We start from the raw sequence: 24,669 nt of genomic DNA, 5'->3' as shown, positions 1-24,669 counted from the left end.
ATATGATGTTATATAGTCCAGATGTCAAAAGATTTGTGTCGAACCTCATATAACGTTATTTAATCAAAATATTAAATGATCTGTGAGTAACCTCAGATGGTGTTATATACTGTTATATAGTCCAGATGTTGAATGATATCTGAGCAACCTCAGATAGTGTTATATAGTCCAGATGTTAAATGATCTGTGAGGAACCAACAACAACTTCCGTGTACTTGTTTGTGGAATCATAGTGGTGTTTAACACAGTAATGTTTTGAATGACTGATAACTAGATTTTCCATTTTTGTTGAAGATGCATGTGTCTATAATGTCAAACAATCTAGTCTTTAAGATATCGTGATGAATGGTCGTGTTAAGTTTTGAAAAGTCATACGTTTTGATATTGCTCATCTGAGAAAAAAGTATTGCGATTTTAAATTTACTAAAAGTTTTTTTTTTAAATTATTTCGAATCCACATTTAATTTATACCAATTCTTGGATATTTTGTGGCACAGAACGATATCTAAAATATCTAATACTGCACAATGATGAGAAAACCCTGGTTTAGCAAATACTAAGATAAACAAATAACAAGGCTGGTAGGTTCTTCTTGTCATATAGCAGAACATTTAGTTTTATTGACGTCACTTCTTGGATATCGCTGATATCGGTTGACATGGGGATCCATCTGACTTATATACAACTTTCTGTACGCAATCCTTCGTAACGACGACGCAGTCCTCTGGTACAGCATAGGTCAATAACAATCTAAAAAACAAGCAAAGAAGTCTGTTATATTACTGTATGTAGGTACAAACTAGCAGCGTCTGTTTATACCCGTTGCGGTAGGTTAGTGATAGAATGTTCGCAATGTAACTCGCAGGTCGTGAGTTCGAACCTTGTTCGTTAAATGACAGCTTCAAACCCAAGACGTTAACACATTTAAAGATTGTTTCTTCGCCAAACGATCGGTATTTAGAAGAAAATGAAGATAAAAACGATCAATCTAATAACTCCTATAGGGAATACAGAATAGAGAGTTGAGCAAACAAGGACTCCGGGATATATATGAAACTCGAATGTCAAAGTACGAAATTTGAAATTAGTTTAATTTGTTGGTTTTGATGTTAGTCACATGACCTTGCCTATAATCCAAACATAATAGACACATGATCTCACCTTTGGTATATCCAGCAGTACAGATTTATCCCTACACGTAGCTTCGTATTCTTTATAGGATTTATGAGATTGATCACTGTTCGTTATCTACACGTTTAAAACCATGTCGAATGCTGTCTAACGTGTTTCGTATTAATTGTTTGTTAGTTTGCTCCTTACATATTGATTTGACTACGGATGTCTCCGTTTATCTACTCAGGACACACGGCTCATTGTGGGTTTTACCGATCAACAAGACATATTTACTCCCAGGCACTTTACCCCACCTCTGATGTATCCAGGGGCTCGTATTTACCCTTCTTGTAAATTTATTTATATGATTAATGAGATTGACCACTGCTTGTTATTTTCACATTTTTCATAGACAATATATGTAATGGTACTGTAAATTGCATTTTATTACCAAGAAAATCATGTTTGGGGTTATTTCGCGAGATTTCTCAATCGCGAACATTGACATCTCGTAAACGAACTCACAAATATAGACGATTTAAAGAGGTCCGCACGTCCGTTTTGTAGTAATGTATATGTGTTTCGGAAGTGTGTCATTAATTTCGCAATTGCAGGACAATTATGAAATCAAGAACAAAAAATGTGTGTGGTTGTGCATGTCTCTATTTTGTATTCCTTTCGTTGAGCTACAGTATAATAATTCTAGATTTTCGCACTGAAAATTTACACACGATAAATTCACATAATTTCGATTTGTCAACACAGCATAAGCAGCACAACTTAAAGAATATCTCAAATGCATATACACTTCATCCCGTAAATGTCAACTTCTATGGTCCAATCCCGTGGGGATCCGGGTTAGAACAGGTTCTCAATATCCCTCGCTGGTCGTAAGAGGCGACTAAATGGGACCTTCTGATAAGACCGCAAAAATAAAAAGGGGTCCCGTGTCACAGCAGGTGTGGTATGATAAAAATCCCTCCCTGCTCAAAGGCCGTAAACGCCGAGTATAGGCCTAAATTTTGCAACCCCTCACCGACAATGGTGACGTCTTCATGTGAGTGAACAGTTTTCGAGCGGGACGTTAATCAAGATACAACCAGCCAATCAATCAACATACACACTACTAACAACAAAGATATAAATACTAGTAAACTGGAAATAAAGTATGACCTTTTTACACTTAATAGACGAAACAACTCATCAAAAATAATTTGAGAGTTGAAAAAAAGCATATTATGAGTGTTTTCAATGTTTCAAGTTGCACATCAATCATGATCACAAAGCCTCGCCTTGAAATCTAAGATGGAACTAACAGAAATAGGGGTTATATCTCAAATTGTCGAATTATTGGACAAAATGTTGAATCTTCATGCAAATTACAGATAAATCAGCATAAATGATTTCGAAAATTGACGTTCTGTTTGCAAAAGCATATAAACCAAATCAACAAATTTACAGGAGATGAATTAGTTCAAAGTCTCCACCATATGTATCATAAACCACATTGTGTCATAAGACAATGTTACCCACATACAAACGTTTGTCCTTAAATATACTCGCTGTCATACGTGTGTAATTAGCAATGAAGCTACACTGTGATTTGTCTGTTTCGTAAAATGTAAGATGAGTTCTGGGAATCGGGTTTTTATATATATAAAAGCCGAATCTTTACGACCCTCCTATTTGATCCCAGAGTAAAATTGAAATTTTGAAACTCCATTGCATATTTATAGGACACAACCGATTACCTTCCAAAGAATGATTATACAATGTAAGAGAAATTCTGAAAACTGGGCTGTTTTGTTAACAACAAAAAAACTCCCGTCGTTTTTTACCAGAATTTAAAACCCAGGATAAAAATGAAAATTATGTAAACTTACTGCTTTGAAAATGAAGATTCCGAAACTCCATGACACGTGAAAGGTGAAAATAACGATTAGTGATCAATCTCATAACTCCTATGAGCACTACAAAAAATAGAGAGTTGAACAAAACACGGACCCTTGGATATACCAGAGGTCGGATCAGGTGCCTAGGAGGAGTAAGCATCCCCTGTCGACCGATCACACCCGCCGTATCGGACACCACTAACTACTTCCCATAGGTAATACAGCTACTGAATAAATTCTAAGAGGAGTTCTGGGAACCAGGATTTGTTTTATTCACAAATGTCTTTGGAAATTATAGGTGGAGTTCAACTGACAAGCTTTATGAAAGAAAACGTAATTTTTCTGTCCCAATTTGACCTTTAAGGTCAATATGAAAATTATGTTCAGCTTTTAGAATATCAGGTGAATACTTCTCAAAATGAAGATGGAGTTCAGCTGACAAGTGCTATGATAGAAAATGTCAAGTCCCCCCTCCCCAATTGACCGATGTCAAATTTGGAAACCTTACTGCACAGCTACTGGACCTTGCTTTTCAGCTCCTAGAATAGTATGTGAGTACAACTAAAATGTAGATGGAATTCAGGTTACAAGTGTTAGGATTGAAAACACCATTTTCGCCCCTATTTGCCACCTGGGGACAATATAAAAATTCCGAAGCCTTATTACACATATACAGGACGTTACTATTCAGCTGCTAGAATATCATGTGACTGCTCATAAAATGTAGACGGAGTTCAAAGGACCCATTTTATAATTGAAAACGGCATTTATTTGCCTCTATTTGACACCCGGCGCCAACATGAAAATCCTGAAACCTTATTGGGTATCTACAGGACATTACGGTTCAGTTCCTAGAATACCACATGACAACTCCTAAAATGTAGATGTAGTTCAAGTGACAAGCGTTATTATAGAAAACGTCATTTTTCTTGTCCTTTTTTACCCCTAGAGCCAATATGAAAATTCTGATCTTATTGCAGTGTTCAGTTGTTAGAATATCATGTGACTATGCCTTACACTGTAGATGGAGTTTAAGTGACAAGCTTTCAAACAGAGCAGAAAAACAACAATATACCCAAATTTTCTTTAAAAAGTGCGGGTATAATTACACAATTGAAATTCATGGCTAGGGTATAATATCATTTGCGATATGTTAGATAAAACACAAAATCTAGATTTTTTTAAATGAAAGAATCATTACGCCATAAAATTTACTCCTTTGCAAACCCTTTTAAAATTGGAATCGACATACAATTTTCAACTGATGTCTAAGTAGTAAATGTATGATATATTTGACAACAGAGGAAGTATTGTATGGAACCATTATCTACACAGGTAAAGCACCCTGCGCAGTTATGCTGGGGAGCTAACATCCTTAAAAAAATTGGCTATGATCTTTTCAGCACAACTGCGCAGGATACTACAACTTCAGTGCCGATCACATTGGTGAAAACAAATCACACATCTATTACTGAACTCTATTCAGTTGAAAATGTTTGTGTTCGTTCAAAGTTTGAAAAGATTTTGCTGGGATTATGTTTCATGGCGGAAGGATTAATTAATCATAAAGCTCTAAATCTGCATGATATTACAGTTTCTGTTTCAATCAATATATATCCTTTTGTATACCCCTACATGTACACGTGTATTTTAGTTTTTTTTTTAATTTATGATACAAGTAGTTGAGACTCGGAATTAGTTCAAATATTGTAATTTATCGATTTAGTTGATATATTTTTTTGAAACAGTTCACCGATTCTTTAGAAAGCTTATAATTATTTAATTGAAATTTTGTATAAAAATTCAGAATTTTCTCCAACCTCCCTTTGAAATTCTAAAAAGACGTTGAAAACTATGTGAAATTTTAGAAATTGACATGAATCTTAATATGCCCTTTTATACACTCGAATTTGATATCGTGAATTTTTCGTATCTCAAGTGCAAAAACGTCAATATCTATTTTCCTCACAAGTATTATTATTTTTTTAAATATGTATTCCTTGAATACATGATTATGTAAAACTTATTCGGTACCAATTTTGATGCACCCGATGCGCATTTCGACAAGTAATATCTCTTTAGTGATGCTCCAGCCGAAATATTGGAAATCCGAAATAACAATAAACTTGTAAGAAGATACAAAATAAAGTGCCAAAGACTGGAGTCAAATTCGTCTAAGGAGCAGAGCTATGCATGAGGGATTGATTGATTGGTTGATTGCTATTTTCCGCCACACTCAACAATGTTTTCAGTTATATGGTAGCGACCAGTTTTTATTGATGAAAGAGAGAACCCAGATACAATGTACCTGGGAAGAGACCACCGACCTTCCAAAAGTAGACTGGGAAACTTTCTCACTTACCGGCGCGATTGGGATTCGAATCTGCGCCGACAGAGGTGAGAGACCGTATGACTTCTAACCACTCGGCCTCTGAGGCCCTATCTATTCATGAGGGAGATAATAATCTTTAATCTTGCATCTATCTTATGTAATTTGATTGATTTGTGTTTCTTATTTTGTGTTGATACCAACAGTCAAATCACATTTAATTGAATACATGTTAGTGTAAAATTTCATGTTTAAAACACTGTAGCTCAATAACAAGCATTGTGAACTCACTCTTCCATTTTAATTCCATAATTGTCATGCAATGTAGAAATCAAAAATACACTTTCCAAAAAATTTACCTTACTCCAAATTTCAGGTGGGAACCTCTTTAAGCAATAAATAATATCCGTCGTTTGTTTATTGTATCTTGTTAAACGCTGTTCCTGAAAAGTTCTCACTCATATTGAGACGTCAGCATTGCCGGTAAAGGGCTGGAAATATTAGTCCAACGCTCGGTGCTTACGACTTTTGAACAGGGCAGCATCTTTATCGTGCCGCACCTGCTGTGTCACGGATCCTCGGGGTTTTTGCGGTCTCATCAGAAGGACTTTCATATTTAGTCGCTTCTTACGACAAGCAAGGGGTACTGAGGAACTATTCTAACCCGGATCTCCATGGGTTCTGATAAATGACTACATCATTGCATCCTCACTAAAACAAGGACTCGCTAAAAGAAGGTAATTTACAGCATAATATTCTTAGTTGTAAGACTGATTGATTGAATATTGTTCAATGTCCTTCTCGAAAATACACGGGGCCTCGGTTTTTGCGGTCTCATCCGAAGGACGGCCCCATTTAGTCGCCTCTTACGACAAGCAAGAGGTACTGAGGACCTATTCTAACCCGAGTCCTCACGGGGTCTTAGCTGTAAGAGGTCGTAAGTAGATATAGATATAATATTTACGAGCAACAGTAGGCTGTGAGGTCCCCCGCACAATGACATTGCATACAAGTGGTCATGTTTGTGTAGGTTTTTCCCGGTTCAAGTTCAAGGTCGGGTAGATTACAGCGGTCCTCACTAGGTACTGATAAGGAAAAAAAGAAAAGAAAACATTATGCATGCGTATTTTCAACCCTGGCCAAAACTTGCAAATACTAATATATATTGATAAGATAAACGGAGTAAGGGGAATAAGTAAATGATAAATGATCGTCTTCAAACTTAGATCTAGTGAATACCGAAAGTGGGTCTTTATGAAAACAGCGTGGTCCCGCCCTTCAACTTCCGAGTCACGCCCTTCAGCCTCTTAGAATATAAATACATAGGATATATTAATAGAAATTGACATCATCACTTTCTCACCTTTGGACCCTGGTGGGGGAGGTGTCCTTTGATACGACATACATTGCGCTGCACAGACATCAATGAACAGAAGCATCAGCATCGCAGCCACGACAATGGGCTTCATGATAGAGAGCAATAATTCAAATTTTTACCAAACACACAGTACTAGTGAATTTATGTACAGTCTCTTATCTCTTATCATTCTTTTAACAGTTCATATACATTATGTACCTAATAATCCAACACGTTAAATCCTGGTGCAAATATCGATAGTTAGAGCAGGGTCGTAGAGTGCGATCTCCGTAATGCGGACATATAACCTCCGTAATGCGGACACGCTACCTTCGTAATCCGGACATATGACCTCAGTAATCTGGACTTATTACTTCCGTAATCCAGACATATTACTTCCAGACAATTGTTTTAGGAAACCGAAATTTTACACATCGTTTTGTATCTTTAATCCTGAAATTCGTGCTCCAGATCCATACTGTCTGGTTTTACTACAAATTATTTTACGCTTTTGTAATGTCAAATCACTTGAAAATAAATGAAATTGTTTATGCAGATTGTATTTACTTGTAATTGACACCGATATAAAGTGTTTATGTGTAGTTTCAGATGTTTAGCATTTTTGTAATTATCCAAAGTAAAATGCTACCATGACTTTGTCATGCATTTAGACAATGAAATGTGTTTTCCTTGTTGCTTTATCTTAATGAGGCTGATTATGTATTTTTTCTGCAATGACTGTTAGGTTCATCGACTGATAAAACAACAAACAAAGACATTTTATTGTTTATATCTTTATGAATATGTCAGACATATAAACTAGATGTAATTACTGAAATATTACAGCTTCAAAGTCAGGGAAAGCCATTTGGGGAAAAAAGTTGATTTTAATAGTTTTCTAAAAGTGTGAATGTATTTGAAAGCTCTAATATATTTCGGAAGGTCATACCACAAACTGACTACAGCCCAATTGAACGTGCGCTCTCCAAAAGATTTTGTATATTTTTTGGCACAGTGAGTCTCAGTGATGTTTCAGATCTCGGAATGGCCGATTTGCTAGACCGATTTAGACCAAGAATTAATCTAGTGTGTCCAGGGGCCCGTGGTTGTCCTACTCTTAATCTAGTATTCTTTATGGAATTAAATGTGTTCTAGATAAAAGGTCTGTGTAGGCATAACGATATGATATTGTAGAATTTTCAACAATTGTGATGTAAAACTTATACGGTACCAATTTTGATGCACCAGATGCGCATTTCGACAAATTATGTCTCTTCAGTGATGCTCAACCGAAATGTTTGAAATCCAAAATAACAATGAAGTTTTAGAGCTATTATAGGCAAAAACAGTGTGCCAAAGTGGAGTCAAATTCGTTCAAGGATAAGAGCTATGCGTGAGGGAGATAATCCTTAATTTTGAAATGAATTTCTACATTTTATAACAGCAATTAAATATACATCCGTATTTTCAAGCTAGTAACGAAGTACTTAGCTACTGGGCTGTAGAGACCCTCGGGGACTAACAGTCCACCAGCAGAGGACTCGACCCAGGGGTTATAATGTAAAACTTATACGGTACCAATTTTGATGCACCAGATTCGCATTTCGACAAATTATGTCTCTTCAGTGATGCTCAACCGAAATGTTTGAAATCCGAAATAACAATGAAGTTTTAGAGCTATTATAGGCAAAAACAGTGTGCCAAAAAAGTGGAATCAAATTCGTTCAAGGATAAGAGGTATGCCTGAGGGAGATAATCCTTAATTTTGAAATGAATTTCTACAGTGATGTTTCCCCAACACTTAATTTAGTTTTGTTTATGGGATTTATGAAATACATCACAGTTTGTAATCTTCACTTTTCATGTTTAGATTTTGTTGTAATTGACCCACAGACGTTTTAGAATTAGTTTATAAACACTGAATCGTAACCCTGGAAAGTCATGTTAAATATAATGTATTAGTACATTGTAATTCGGAAATAGAATTAAAACAATTATTCATTCTGGGTATTTTTTCTCATAGCATATATCTACTGCAGATTCCAAAATGTATACAAGGAATTCATCATCTCAAAATTTAGCTAGAAGAGCCAATCGCAAAATAAAGTTATTTCTATTTTCCTGAAACACACATATCAAGTTTCTTGATACATGTACACAAGTCACTCATGAATGCATGTTTACGCATAATGACATTTGTGAGTGATTTCGTGACATTAAGTACTTGCGTATAATAAGGGTTCTACTTTAAACATTTTTGGTAGATCACTGTAAAATTTAGAATATTTTTATCTATATTTTGATATAGCAAATCTAAGGATTTATATATATTCTAATTTTGATTACGTATTACTCCGTTCACTCGATCAAGATAGAAGGTTCACGACATATGTGACCGGTCAACAGGGAATGCTTAGTCTTTGGAGTGTCCAGGGGTCTGTGTTTACCCTACTCTTTATTTTGCATTCTTATAGAATTTGTTAGATGGATACCATTGTTATGCATGGATAGGTGAAGATGACGACCAGTGATCAATCTTATAGCTCAGAAGAACCTGATACATTGTCAGAATAGATTAAAAACTATAAGAGGAATATCAAAATTTCGTATTAGACATATTAAAGCAAACGTGGGTACCATTTGTCATTTTGTGTTTAGTTAACTATAAGTGATGAAAGAATTATATAGGTTTCATGACGAATATATTTTGGTTCCAGCTGACAAATATTGTAACAACATTGTCTTTGTTTGTAAGATTCATTATTACGATTGTATTTTAAACGACTTTGGCATAAATTCTCTTATTGGTAAACGTACTGATATACTCTAAATGTCTTTTCAAAAGATGAAATTTTTCAAAATCATGCTTCAGTTTTAGACACATTTAATACCCCAGTCAATGGGTTTGATGTATACGAGTTACCATATTTATGCTGTATTTCTAATCTTTGCTCCTCATGGAAATATTGACCGCTGTGGAAGAAACAACTTCAAACGTGCCGTGCCATAACATCTCCCAGAAGTGGTGTAAATCAAATGCGAATTCTAAAAATGTCTTTAAAAACTTTTAGTAAAATTGAGATACGCGGTAGCAAAAGTTTTTCTTCAAATCAACAACACCAAAGCGTATAACTTTTCAACACTTTACTCGACCATTCCTGGCATCATAAACAGTTTTTTTTTCTTCAGCAAAAGTGGAAAAAGGAAATATTTGTATTTACCTCTTGATTTGAACATATCTTATTACATAAATACACAAAAGCATTGGATATAAGTTCTGGCAACTTTGAAAGTCCTTTCCGGAACTATTAGAAAACCCCTCTCCTATCTAGTGTGTTAACAACACTGATTCCGTACAGAGGTATTCTGAAGTTTGAATTAAAAATAGACTAGAGCTCCTCATTGACAATACCTTCGTGGTCTCTGAGGCAGAATTCATTCAAAACCTTCTACATGAGAAGAAAAACTCTCTTGCTGTAACCTGCAACTCGACATTCAGATATATCGATGACATTTTGTCTGTTTTCATTCATAGGTGGATTCAATATATCCCAGTGAATTCGAAATAAAAGTATGTGCAACAGTGGATAAAATTACATGATAATGGGATTTTTGCGAGGACTGCCACGATTATAGTATACGAAATACTTTTCGTGACATATCCGTATACATGGATTGAGTCAAGAACTGATGCACCATACAGAAGACATGTTACATGCGAATTGTACATATATAATGGACAAACGGCGAACTAGAAAACAAAAAATTGATATAATTATTTAATTGGTTAATAGTATCCATGTACACTCACTCCTTAGATATGCTATTTTTAGTTGTATTGTAAATGATTGTATCCTATGATCCCTCTCATATTCGGTCTTTATCATATGATCCTCCATTTTGTTCTCTATTGTTCATCCATGCGCCTCATCGTCTTGGTCCCCGTCAAATTATGACGTCATGGGATTATCCACCTTTGTGTTGCTATTGTTATGGGTGACCTCATTGGCTCCTCAGAATAGAATGGCATAGAACCCTCACTGTTACACTACTTACCTCCTTAAAGGGCATCAACTGCGACGTATTGAGCTCGCTATTTCTTAACGGAATTGGTTCATTAGCAATGACAAATGTATTTTTTAATTCAACACTCATCATAAGTGGATTTTATATCATTTGAAATTGCTACATACATGTATGATTTATGAAGCTCGGAGGATCACATGATTGCTGCCGCCCTCGGGCGATAACATATATAAGTTAGTGTTTTTGCAGCTAATGCGCATGGTTGGGTGCCATAGTGCGGCATACTGGGAATTATATAGAACAGAAATCTTTTCCATTTGAATCCCTGATTATTATAATTTTTTACACCAGTAATACAAATGTGCTAAAACAAAAATTTGCAAGTACAGATATCTGATTTTTATTTCGTAAACAAATTAATAGATATGTTCCATGAAAGGTGAAGATAACGAACAGTGCTATTTGTACAAGTGGCCTAAAAAGACCTGTATTTGTTTTACACAAGAACATGATTGAAATAATTGATTGAGCAATAATCAATGCAGCTAGTCTTCAAATTTTAACTTCATTTGCAGAACAACCAGCATAAAACACAGTTTGCACTTGTCCGATCGATCGATAAACCTTCGACTAAAAATAACTCCGTATTAGAACAGCAGGCTATGGACGATGCACTTGTGTTAGCTTCGACTTAGAATAACTTAGAATAAATTCTTTTGCATCAGACGTTCCGCGGGAACATTTCTGTATTTGTCAGTTTCTCTGAAGTCACGTGGTAGAAATTCCTCAAAGTAATTCAAAGTACCATGATTGAATTTTAAAATTAATTAATCATTTTCCATAGTAAACAATAAATATGGCGCTAGCATTCTAATCCTTTTTAAAAGATTAGCTTGTGCATACATACATGTAATGATCACATGATACATGAACTGACTCTTTCTGTCATAAGCTATAGGACCCACGGTTGATGAGACCGATCAGCAGGAGATGCTTACTACCTTGAGGCAAATGTCCTTGTTTGTCCTGCTCTTTATTTTGTATTCTATATAAATCACGAGACTGATCACTGTTGGTTATCTTCACTATTTCATCAATATCAAAATCAACCATGTTAAAAGTTTGCTTGTATTTTTTTTTATTCCAAAGACATGTCTGGCTAGGCCGCTATATAGAACTAAATGGAAGCTAAACCGCGCTGTGGATTGTCATTTCATCAGAACTCTTAATTACCATCTCATATTATAAACATTTGCATTCACTCTGTGTATCCTGCTTAATTGCTGTTGAAATCAATAGCTTGTCATTTGCAAATTTGACGTCACAGTTTGTTCCAATGCTATCTAGATACATCCGGTTTTAATGCCGCCTGTTTACGTGTGAATATACACACTCCGCGAACTCCGCGATCTAGTTCGAAGTGTTGAAAATGATCTTTCCTGGCTTATTTTTTACCCCATATTTGAATTTAGAATAATAAATCATGCTTACCTATATAATACGATTATCTATTATATAAGTCTAGAGTTTGTTCTTGGATTATTTCCCTTTACCATTAATCAAATATGGAAACCATTACCAAATATAGAGACGAGTAAATGTCACGTGATTTGCAGCTGTTACGTTTAGTTAACTTACTGGTCAACAATATCTATATTTTAACGGACTTGAAAGTATTTATATTTTTAAAAGAATGCATAAAAATATAAATATGAATAACAGAATGTCTTTATTTTGTCTGTTAAACGGGTGATGAAGGTCGCAAATATACATATTTAGATTTGTTCAATGTTCCCCGATAAATTGTCTTTCTTTTAAACGGGATAAAAGGTCGCATACACTGCCGAATAAAAAAATACGTACCCATCCTAGGAATCATTTCATTAATGAAACATTTCAAATTCGACCTGGCAAAAACTGAGAGTGACTCATGATTATGTAAAGATGAAGCAGTGCAGAGGTTGACCTTTAACCTTTTATTTGTGCCTCGTGGTTATGCAATCATATATAAAACACTATAACAATGATTACAACAGCGAAGACATCATATGTCCAAACAGGATGTCGACTTGTAAGAGACAATTTTAACATTCATATCCATGTTTCAGCTTGATCATAAAAGTGAAACAGGATCAAACTCTTGTATAAAACTCGTGGCTTCTGTTTGGGAAAACTGAACATTTCCAGTGGCACTACAGCAGATCAGGTAGGAATATTTGATTTTTTTTTTTCTATATCAACATTGATTGTAGAATAATTATGTACAGATTTAGATAGCGACATTGATTGTAGAATAATTATGTACAGATTTAGATAGCGACATTGATTGTAGAATAATTATGTACAGATTTAGATAGCGACATTGATTGTAGAATAATTATGTACAGATTTAGATAGCGACATTGATTGTAGAATAATTATGTACAGATTTAGATAGCGACATTGATTGTAGAATAATTATGTACAGATTTAGATAGCGACATTGATTGTAGAATAATTATGTACAGATTTAGATAGCGACATTGATTGACTGAATAATTATGTACAGATTTAAATAGCGACATTGATTGTAGAATAATTATGTACAGATTTAGATAGCGACATTGATTGTAGAATAATTATGTACAGATTTAGATAGCGACATTGATTGTAGAATAATTATGTACAGATTTAGATAGCGACATTGATTGTAGAATAATTATGTACAGATTTAGATAGCGACATTGATTGTAAAATAATTATGTACAGATTTAGATAGCGACATTGATTGTAGAATAATTATGTACAGATTTAGATAGCGACATTGATTGTAGAATAATTATGTACAGATTTAGATAGGACATTGATTGTAAAATAATTATGTACATATTTAGATAGCGACATTGATTGTAGAATAATTATGTACAGATTTAGATAGCGACATTGATTGACTGAATAATTATGTACAGATTTATATATCAGCACTGACTGAATAAGTAATGTATGCACTGATTTAGATATCAACACTGACTGAATAATTTTGTACATATTTAGATATCAACACTGACTAAATAATTATGTACAGATTTAAATATCTACATTGACTGAATAAGTATGTACAAATATAGATATTTACACTGATTGAATCATTATGTACGAATTTAGATATCGACACTGACTGTGAAATAACCATGTACAGATTTAGATATTTACATTGAGTCTGGATAATTATGTACACATTTAGATCTGTATCGACATTGACTAATATTGTAAAGATTTATACACCAACATTAACGGGCGTGGAATTATCATGTACATATTTAGATATCAGTATTGACTATGTAATATTTATGTACAGAGTTAGATATCGACATTTACTGATTAAGTATGTACATATTTAGATATCGACACTGAATAATTATGTATAGATTTAGATATCGACACTCACTGAATAATTATGTACATATATAGATATTAACACTGACTGAATAATTATGTACAAATTTAGATATCGACATTATTGACTAGCGTGAAATAATTATGTACATTTGGACATCTTTAGACTTTAAAAATCGAGCATTTGATACAGTTGCACAAGTTCTTCAAAAGTATTAAGGTTTTATAAGGAGATGGATGGTCTGCGAATTAAAATGTGGGGGCAAGGCGTGAGTAGCGATTTAAACGTTCTGCTAAGGAGGTTGATTCCCAATTTTAAATATGTCTTTTTATGTATGGTTTCATTATTTACTCGTTGCAAATTAGAAAGGTCGCGGGAGGGCTACCGATGCGATTGTGTTATATGGCATTCACTCTAATTAGCATTATTTAATCTCCATAGCAAATGTTCTAAAACTTGGCGTAAAATAATCTCCAACAAAACTAACTATTAATGAAAAGTTTCGTAACTTGTTTCTTTATTTTAATTGTCATCATTACCTTTTTGGATTTTAAATACATTTATTATAAACTTTCAATTTCATCTCTTCTCTTGTCTTTAAAAGTTTGCCGGCATATATCACACGATATATGCCCGGAAACATTCCGGCCCGCTAACATTACGTCACAATCAATACACAAGCAAATTACTAGGTCGTTAATTTTCTATTTTGTTTTGTGTTTTTCATCTTTTACTCAGTTAAACCAATAAAGAAATTGTTAAAAATAAATTATTGTTAGTTTCTAAATGAAATTGAAAGTATATAATAAAAAGGTTATAGACTTTGTATGGGAAAATATGACGACCTCGTTTTTTGTCGCCGACGGACCTCCAAGCTCGGTCCGTCTACGCGCCAAAAAACTCGGTCGACACATTTTCCCATACAAAGTCTATAACCTACAAGTATTTCATACACGTCTTTAGTTGTTATGGTACACATGCCTTAAACAATTTTGAAATTTAATTATCGAGACAGAAAATAGTAAGACTCCGTGTAGTTTGTGGGGAAATAACGTATGATTTTCTTATAATTTTCATAAAAATATGTAACACAAAAAAGTATGCATATAATATAAAACTAAGTAATTTGTCCAAATATGTTTGTTTTTTGTTTTTTTTTTTGTTTACTTCATCAGTTTATTACAGAGTATCAACGCAATAATGTAAACAGAATTGATCTGTGACATTGAAAAAAAAGTTTCTATATAAACAGAGAAAATATATCAGATCAAATATTCTGAATACACGCTATATCTCTTTGTGTTTACATCTGTTCACAAAATTATGTAATTTTTTTTTTTTTCAATTTCATTTTCAGAAACATGAAGTACGTGGCCTGTGTATTCATGCAATTACTGATTTTTACCACAGTTAACGCCCAGTTGAACGGTAAGCCAAATCCATTTAAAATAGTGCATATCGTTTAATAGAACCCGGTTGCAATATTTGAGCGTCAATTAAAGGGGCATTGGTTGTCATTTGTCACCAAAATTGAATCCAATGATTGATTGATTGTATCTTGCTTAACGTCTCGCTCGATAATTTTTCACTCATATGGAGACGATTGAATAATAACACCAGTATTTAACTATTTCAAACACTTTTTAACCTCAAAGTAGGCATTTGAATATGCAATTTTGGTGATTAAATAATTATTGTCTTCCAAGACAACAATTCTTCCTTATCTATTTCGTTACACTATAAGCAAACATATGACGTAGTTGCATGAACTTTCTCTTGTTTTGTGTACAAAATAGATGTTTTGTTAGTCATTAATACATATTCCTATGCCATTGAGAGATATTGAGAGAGAAAATGGTTTCCATCACTTTCACAGCTAATACCCCTTTAAAGGTATACCTATTCTACAATGAGAAAGTACCTCGTTATGTTATTCGTGTAATATGTGTGTTTGTATCCTGTGTGTGTATGTAGGGGTGTTATATATCTGTATGTTATTCGTGTAATATGTGTGTTTGTATCCTGTGTGTGTATGTAGGAGATGTTATATATCTGTATGTTATTCGTGTAATATGTGTGTTTGTATCCTGTGTGTGTATGTAGGGGGTGTTATATATCTGTATGTTATTCGTGTAATATGTGTGTTTGTATCATGTGTGTGTATGTAGGGGGTGTTATATATCTGTATGTTATTCGTGTAATATGTGTGTTTGTATCATGTGTGTGTATGTAGGCAGTGTTATATATATGTATGTTATTCGTGTAATATGTGTGTTTGTATCATGTGTGTGTATGTAGGCAGTGTTATATATATGTATGTTATTCGTGTAATATGTGTTTGTATCCTGTGTGTGTGTATGTAGGGGGTGTTATATACATGTATGTTATTCGTGTAATATGTGTGTTTGTATCCTCTGTGTGTATATGTAGGGGTGTTATATATCTGTATGTTATTCGTGTAATATGTGTGTTTGTATCCTGTGTGTGTATGTAGGGGGTGTTATATATCTGTATACAATATGAAATCCATAATTTTAAAACGACTCACCGGTAAGTGGGTATGTGAGAAAGTTTCCCAGTTGATTTTTGGAAGATCGGTGGTCTCTTCCCAGGTACATTGCATCTGAATGTTCTCTTCCGCCAATAAAAACTGGGTACCATGCACCAGATAACTGAAAAATTGTTGAATGTGGCGGAAAACAGCAAAAATGATAAACATATAAAACCTGTTAACACTAAGTTTCTAAATATAACAATTTCCGTGTCTGCAACATTGATATCAATATCCCATCTGTCACAGTAAACGTGTCATTTATCTAATATACTCTGGATACCTTCCTTTCTCTCTGCCGTTAAAACCGTGTCGTCAGCATACATTCTACATCATACAAAGCAATGCTAAATCTCTTAGTCGAGTTGGTTCACGTATGCCTGAAAGGAGTTCACCTTCAACAAACATTGATGTCGAGAGAAAACAGAACAGGAGACAATGTTTCCCCTTGCACTACACCATTCGTAGAGATGAAGTCAGACTTAAATCTAACACATACTTGGCTTCACTGTAAAGTTGTCGAATAACATTCAGACGTTTTCATGTGACACCACGTTTGGCTAATTTGTAGAATAACCTGTTCCTATTAACTTTGCCTTTTTAATTGTCATCTACATAGTAACAGTATAGTCTCTGTCCCTTGCTGAGGTAATGCAAAGCAAAGCCCATGCAAAGCAAAAATAGCATCAGTTGTGCTAAACTGTACGTCAGATACAATAGCATTTACTGAAGACCATTCCATCAATCTATTATTTAAATCTGTAGTGAAAATATTAGCTAAATTGCTTATCAGAGTTATCTCCCTGTAGTTAAATGTTTCGTTCACATTTCCCTTTTTTGTGAGTCGGTATAATAATTCCAGGATATCAAGGTTTAGGAAATGCCCCTGAATCTAAAACTGAGTACAACATAAAATATTCATTAAATGAGTTATCTAACCTGTAGCTTTTCTAACTTTCAAACTTTTTAATACTCGTAGAACCTCATCCTCAGTCAATTCTATCAAGTTCAGGAAAAACTGTATCACTTACACTCGTATCTAAATTCTTCCTCAAATAATAGGGTTCATTGTAACCATTATTATTACAAACATCCTTAAAATGCTGAAAAAAGTCGTAAGTTGCAAGATTACTCCTAATATACCTTTTTCTCTGAATATTCTGTAAAAGTCCCTTGTGTTATTATCACGCAAGTAATCACGCTTATTTCCTTCACATCTCATAACAAAAAAAATGCATATTTAAATGAATTATTTTATCATCTTTTCTTAAGCGAGTAAAATTTTCCCTATTGGTCATAATTCTAGTCATATAAATGTACCTAAAGCATTAGGGTAATTAATATATAAATGTTTACATCTAACATCAAACAAAATTTAAGTTTCACTCTTGACCGAAATATTTATATTGTCAACACAACCAACCCTACTACAACAGTATGTGTTGAAAACAGTATTGAGTATTTCTGTAAATTCATCGACGAATCTATCAAGCCACCTATTTGGACTTTCAATAATTTCAAAAGTTTTATACAAATCAGGAATTCGATGCTCATTTCAGCATATCTTTCTTCGTTCCATTGAAAAACGTTACAAGTAACAGCACGAATCAAGTGATGGGTTGATTGATTGATTGTATATTATTTCACGTCTCTCGAGAGAATTTCTCACTCATATGGAGACGTCACCAATAACGGTAAAGGGCTTCAAATTTAGACGTTTGCTCGGCGGTTTCGGCCATTGAGCAGTGAGGGTTCTTTAGCGCACCACACTCACTGTTACAAGGGACATCCATTTTAAGGCCATCCCCGAGGACACGTGACATTCACACCTGATGCCGAGCGTTTGGAACTGTCACTACCTGTTTTAACGACTTAGGCCCGTCGCGGCCCGGATTCAATCCCCGACCTTCCGCTTGCGGGGCGAACGCTCTACCTCTAGACCACCGCGGCGGATGAATGGTGTCAATGGAGCGTATAGTAAACCGGTCGCGGTAGCTCACTGGTAGAGCGTATGAGGTCGTGAGTTCGACCCCGCTCATGCCATGACTACATCAAACCTAAGACGTAAACATAGGTAGTGATTGCTTCTTTACCAAACGCTGGGCATTTAGAGGTGAGAGTCATAGTTATAGGTCTTTCAGATATGACCTTGAAAACTGAGGTTCCGTGTCGCGGCAAAAAAAAACCACACTGCTACGGCCCTGAGTGCTAAGCATAGGTTTAAAATTTGTGATACTTCACCTACAGCTGGTGACGTCTCAATAGGATTGAAAAATTTTCGACGGGACGTGAAACAAACAAATACTCAAACACAACCCCACGCGATGCAATATATGCTTTTTACAAACTCTTGAATAAAATAAACTATGTACATGATAGAAATACATATCTTTTGTACAAAAAAATTTCTCTGGCTACAACAAAGAGGCACGCAGGCTGTATCGGTCACCCGAGTGTTAGTTAAAAGTACCACAAGTCCCAAAGGCTTCGAAATCTAGAAATAAATCCTGATGTGAATACCTAAGCTAAATTCTAATATTCAGCTAAAGTATTAAATGTTCTGCTTTTCCTGAATACGCATTTAGTTTTTATACTGTATTTGTAAACATAAAGATTTATTTCAATTGATAAAGTCAATAATCACTAAGATAAGTTTGGCTCCACCATGGAACCAAATCCATACCCCTAGGATCATGAAGAATTTTGGTAAAGGACAACATACTCTTTCTAAGTACCTATTTAGTTTCAATTTAGTATCACTTGCATTAAAGAAGATATTATCTAAATGTTTTATGCATACAAAGTAGACATACCAAATTTTGCCCCGCCATGGAATCAGAACCGCTACCCCGGGGGTCATGAAATTTACAATTTTGGTAGAGGTTTTCCTGCTCTACATCACAGTGTATATTTCGTATTTTTTAGAGATATGCGGTTGTAGAGAAGAAGGTGTTTTGAAATTTGTCATTTTTTGGCAGTTTTTGTCCCGCCCCTAAGGCCTCCGGAGTGCAGAAGTTCTGAAATTTACAATGAAAGGTGAAGATAACGAATAGTGATAAACCCCATTACTCCTGTAAGCAATACAGAATAGAGAGTAGGGCAAATACGGACCCCTGGACACACCAGAGGTGGGATCAGGTGCCTAGGAGGAATAAGCATCCCCTGTTGACCGGTCACACCCGCTGTAAGCCCTACATCCTGATCAGGTAAACGGTGTTATCCGTAGCCAAAATCAGTTTATGTTTTTCTTGTCGCAATGATGGTTCATACCAAATTTGAAAGAATTGGAATGGTATTTATCAAGAGGAAGTTAAAAATGTTCAATTGATAACGCAAGACTGACGACGCACGACGCCGGAAGCAGACCAAATGCAAAGGGTTACCCTATCTACTCAGGTAACCTAAAAATGGTAAACTATCTCGTGCTGAAAAGGTTTACATTTTCTATAGATAATTAATCACCTATGTATATAATCATGAAAATGCTGTCAAGGAAAATACATGCAACTCCTATGATCGGGCATTTTCTCTTGTGTATATTATTATTGGTGACGTATACTTCTCTTTGTTTCGTGGTGTGTATATCTGATACATCTTAAAAGGTGACAATATCTATGAATATTTTTTTTTCGATTATTGATTAAATTAAACTAGTAAGTAGATATCAATGCAGTTTGTTTTTCTTTTGCGAAGTTTTAAGATCAGGAATTACAAATATATTCATATAGATGTTTTGAATTTCGCAATTCTAATAAGCAGATATTGTTGATATCAAGTTAAGGGATAGGGGAATGAATGAGTGCCTTTTCTTTGTAGGCTGTGTCTGCTTACAATACTGGGACCCTGTATGCGGATGGAATGGTCGAACGTACACAAACTCGGGCTGTGCCGTATGCGCGTAAGTTACACGCATGTCACAAACAATGCTTTTCATTTAACAGCTGGAATTAAAACAAAATATGTATTATGCGGAATTAGCAGTGTAGAGAGAGAGAGAGAGAGAGAGAGAGAGAGAGAGAGAGAGAGAGAGAGAGAGAGAGAGAGAGAGAGAGAGTTTGTAAAAAGAATTCAGTATTTAATACAGTAAATACATCCAATAATAAGTCAAGATACACAAAACTCGAATAACATTTCACTGTTAGCGCTTTCGGCTTTAATGATTCTTCAGACAGTTATAAAATGAAATTATGAATAACATTTCACTGTTAGGGCTTTCGGCTTTAATGCCTCTTCAGACAGTTATAAAATGAAATAATTTCATTTTATAACTGTCTGAAGAGGCATTAAAGCCGAAAGCTCTAACAGTGAAATGTTATTCGAGTTTTGTGTTTCTTGACTTTTATTATTGGATATATATACACTAGCGGAAAAAAGAAACTGTGCATTATAAAATTTAGTATAATTTTCTATATTTATTGTTTTTATTTATAAAATGTAAACAATCGATAAAGGTGATGTTTTTTAACAATATCGGATAGTACCCGACTCAGATGCACGGACCTTTTCATGGCTAGTGAACACATGTTGTTTATTGAAGTGTTCGTACGCACGAGTTTTACTGGCCAATACTGTTTGGCGTAAGAAGTGTAAAAGGTTTGTTTGGACACTATTCGTTAAGGAAAGCACTTTAGTTTTGACAAAATTTACCCTTCTGTCATGCCACGACTCAGCGAAAACCAACGTAATCGGGCTGTTGGGATGCTTCAAGCTGGATTGGCACAAAATATCGTAGCAAGACACTTTGGAGTTCATCGGAACACCATCCAGTCATTATTGAGACGTTTCCAACAATCTCGTAACACTCGGGATCGACCACGTTCTGGGCGTCTTTGTGTGACGTCGCGTCGACAGGACAACCACATTAGATTTGTGCACCTGAGAAATCGTTTCCAGACAGCAAGTTTGACTGCTCGTAGCATTCCTGGACTTCGACCAATCAGTCCAAGAACTGTGCGTAATCGTCTGCACGAGCACAACAGCAGACCAATACGTCCAGCGGTGCGCCCAATACTGCTTCAACGTCATCGTATCGCTAGACTAGCGTGATGCAGACGACATCTGCGATTCAGAATACAGTACTGGGCCAATATTTTGTTCACTGATGAATTCAGATTTCATTTGGATAGCAGTGACGGCCGTTGTAGAGTGTAACGTTGCGTTGGAGAGCGGTACCAGGACGCTTGTGTTGTGCAACGTCGACAATTCGGTGGAAGTAGCGTTATGGTTTGGGATGGCATAAGAGCACGTGGAAGGACCCCTCTACAAATTGTCAATGGAAATCTCACCGGCGTACGCTATCCAGACGAAATTATTCAGCGCCTTCCGATACCCTTCATACAGAGACAGCAAAATCACATCACTCTGCAGCAAGACAACGCAATGTCACATGTTGCACGTGTAGTCAGAGACTTTTTTGTTCAACAGAATATCAATGTCTTGCCTTGGCCAGCTGTTTCCCCCCGATTTATTGCCGATCGAGCATGACTGGAATGAAATGGAAGCACGTCTACTCTGTTTACCAAATCAGTCAGTGACATTGGCTGATTGAGGCCAGGCTTTAACCAACATCTGGAACAACATCTCTCAAGCATTTCTGAACACTTTAGTGGCATCAATGAGGCGCCGTTGTCAAGCATGCGTGAATGCAAATGGTGGTCACACGCGTTATTGACTTTGTTAATTCAAGTTCGAATACCAGTTCTTTCGAGTGTGCTGAAATTGACGTTATTCCACGTTAACAATATTGGATTATGAAATGTTGTAAAGAATACATTTCTTAACAGTATTACAAAAAAATAAAGTTTGTTCATTGTTATTTTTATCATTTTTTCATACATTAAATAGTGCACAGTTTCTTTTTTCCGCTGATATATATATATATATATATATATATATATATATATATATATATATATATATAATGTACATGCACGTATCCGTTAAATTCAAAATCTATTTGTACATTTGTCTTCATTACACTGATAGCTTCTGATAGGTTGGTGACATTTCAGTGATACACTATGTTGAGATCTTGTAATGATATTTCAGAGATACACTATGTTGAGATATTGGAGGGTCTCGTGATAGCGTCTGGTATTCTAATTATACTTTGGAGACACATTTTAATGAAATACCTTCTGATATCCTAATAATATGTTGAAATAGCTTCTGATATTCTTATTATTTGTTGGAGACACATTTTAATGAGATGGCTTCTAGTAAATAATATTTTAGAGATACACTAGATTAATATATTGATAAATAAATTTCACATCTACTAGTCCACCACGAAAGTTAGAAAATGTCCTTCACTTCGCCTACCGCATCACCACAACGCATGTGTTTTGGATTTTATGTTCTGACAGTTTAAAAAAACCTTAAATTTTACGAAAACCCTTCTTTTGATTTGGTTTAATGAGCTAAGTTCTCGCCATGTCACTCAATTTCAGCCATCCTAGCTCCTGTGAAGATGTATTCATTAACACTTGTGTAACTCGGGTTTTTATGTTTAAGTATGAGATGTCGGGGCAGGATATTGATTGGTTCTTTCTAATTCTACGTCATTATCGTCATTATCGTCTTCTGTAGCGGGGTTTCTGTACGATGTCAGGGGGAGTGCCCCTGTTCCAGCGGCGGAACATATGTTTAGCACGGTGCAGGTGAGACATTTAAACATCATATCAGGATTTATAATCTTCAATTTTACGTTATTTGGTTTAACACGGGTTTCACATCCCCTAACATTGGGTTAGGGTTAACATTGGGGACACTTAACGACCTAGACCTTTACAGTTGACCTTGAAAATTAATAAACGCTCGCATTTTTACGTACGGTGGTTTTTCTGTGCGTCCAATCACGATCTTAAATATTGGTGTGCGCTTGCGCACATGCAGCCAAAGCCGCTCCTTCCTAAAATTAACTCGAGTATAAAGATTGATACATCAACATCAATTCGTAATATACCGTAATAACTACAATGGTGTAGCTAATTTTAAATATCTTTCTTAATTATTTTGTTTGCCAGGTAAGGGGGTTGATGGGGGGGGGGGGGTGTCCAACGTGAATTCAAGGTAGATTGATTGATTGATTGCATATTGTTTGACGTCCCACTCGATAATTTTTCACTCACATGGAGACTTTAACACTGTAGTGGGGATATGGAGTCATAGAACGAAGCTAATTGTTTATTATGCACATCTGAATAATATCTATATGTATATATTATATCAATATCAATACATTCATGATTTTGCTCCTTACAGGGGGGTAGCTGTGTTCCGGCCAGGAAGTTGTTACGGCATAAATCGCCATTACTAGGTGAACCCACGTTTCCTCTGGTCGGGTGTTTTCAATAAAGCATTCATTACAGACCGAGTTGAGAGTTTCTTAATCTATACAGGGTATCAAACATTGAGTCCTATTTGTCCGGTAAATTCTTCTGATTTCTAAATGGGACGCTTAATTAACAAATATTTAAAAATCTGCACCTTGGATGCCATTATTTAATCTATCTTTAAATGAACAGAAGGTAGATATAAAAGTATAGATACATGTACAACACAGAAATAACCAAGTACGTGAAAAGGTGAAGATAACGAACAGTGATCAATCTCATCATAACTCCTATAAGCAATATAGAATTCATAGTAGGACAGACTCGGACCCCTGGACACACCAGAGGTGGGATCAGGTGCCTAGGATGAGAAACATCCCCTGTTGACCGGTCACACTATATTTATCCAGAAATAAGTATAGAAAACTCTACACAAGTAGAAGTATAATAAAAATATCACAAAGCTGAATGTGTATATTCGATAAGTTTCTTCAATTTATCAAGAGTATCTATATATGGGGGGCCCCCAAGGGAACCCACGAAACACAGGTTCTTGTGACGTACTCCATTCCTCCATAGAAATCAGTTTCATTCCCTGTTGCTGAAAATGCATTATCAAATAAGCAGTCGAAACACGCTTCTGTATACAGCCAACTGAACAAAAATTGCCGCGAAAATGGGAGTCACAATC

General features: G+C 35.3%; 1 protein-coding gene and 1 long non-coding RNA gene across 2 annotated transcripts; one reads left to right on the top strand and one right to left on the bottom strand.

The window, feature by feature from the left end:
• Nucleotides 1-574: 574 nt before the first annotated feature.
• Nucleotides 575-6,934, bottom strand: LOC125661107 (uncharacterized). Its single transcript, XM_048893002.2, has 3 exons — nt 6,698-6,934; nt 6,299-6,419; nt 575-750 (listed from the first exon to the last, which is right to left on the bottom strand). Exons 1-3 carry the CDS (start codon nt 6,801-6,803, stop codon nt 627-629), a joined length of 351 nt encoding a protein of 116 aa, XP_048748959.2. The 5' UTR covers nt 6,804-6,934; the 3' UTR covers nt 575-626.
• Nucleotides 6,935-12,769: 5,835 nt separating this feature from the next.
• On the top strand, nt 12,770-24,013 carry LOC125661110 (uncharacterized). The gene is made up of 5 exons (XR_007364650.2): nt 12,770-12,923; nt 15,451-15,521; nt 20,461-20,542; nt 23,233-23,303; nt 23,908-24,013. It is a non-coding gene; the product is annotated as an uncharacterized LOC125661110 (long non-coding RNA).
• The last annotated feature ends 656 nt before the right edge of the window (nt 24,014-24,669 follow it).

This window comes from Ostrea edulis, chromosome 8, assembly GCF_947568905.1.
Source record: "Ostrea edulis chromosome 8, xbOstEdul1.1, whole genome shotgun sequence".
Lineage (NCBI taxonomy): Eukaryota > Metazoa > Mollusca > Bivalvia > Ostreida > Ostreidae > Ostrea > Ostrea edulis.
This window is presented reverse-complemented; position numbering and strand designations above follow the sequence as displayed.

What these genes read in the sequence shown, in the direction of transcription:
- LOC125661107 (XM_048893002.2), bottom strand. Translation starts at nt 6,803, where the DNA reads ATGAAGCCCATTGTCGTGGCTGCGATGCTGATGCTTCTGTTCATTGAT. An exon ending in TCCCCCACCAGGGTCCAAAG is followed by an intron (nt 6,420 to 6,697) that starts GTGAGAAAGTGA and finishes TTTCCTTATCAG; the next exon opens with TACCTAGTGAGGACCGCTGT. An exon ending in CTCACAGCCTACTGTTGCTC is followed by an intron (nt 751 to 6,298) that starts GTAAATATTATA and finishes CTTGTTTTTTAG; the next exon opens with ATTGTTATTGACCTATGCTG.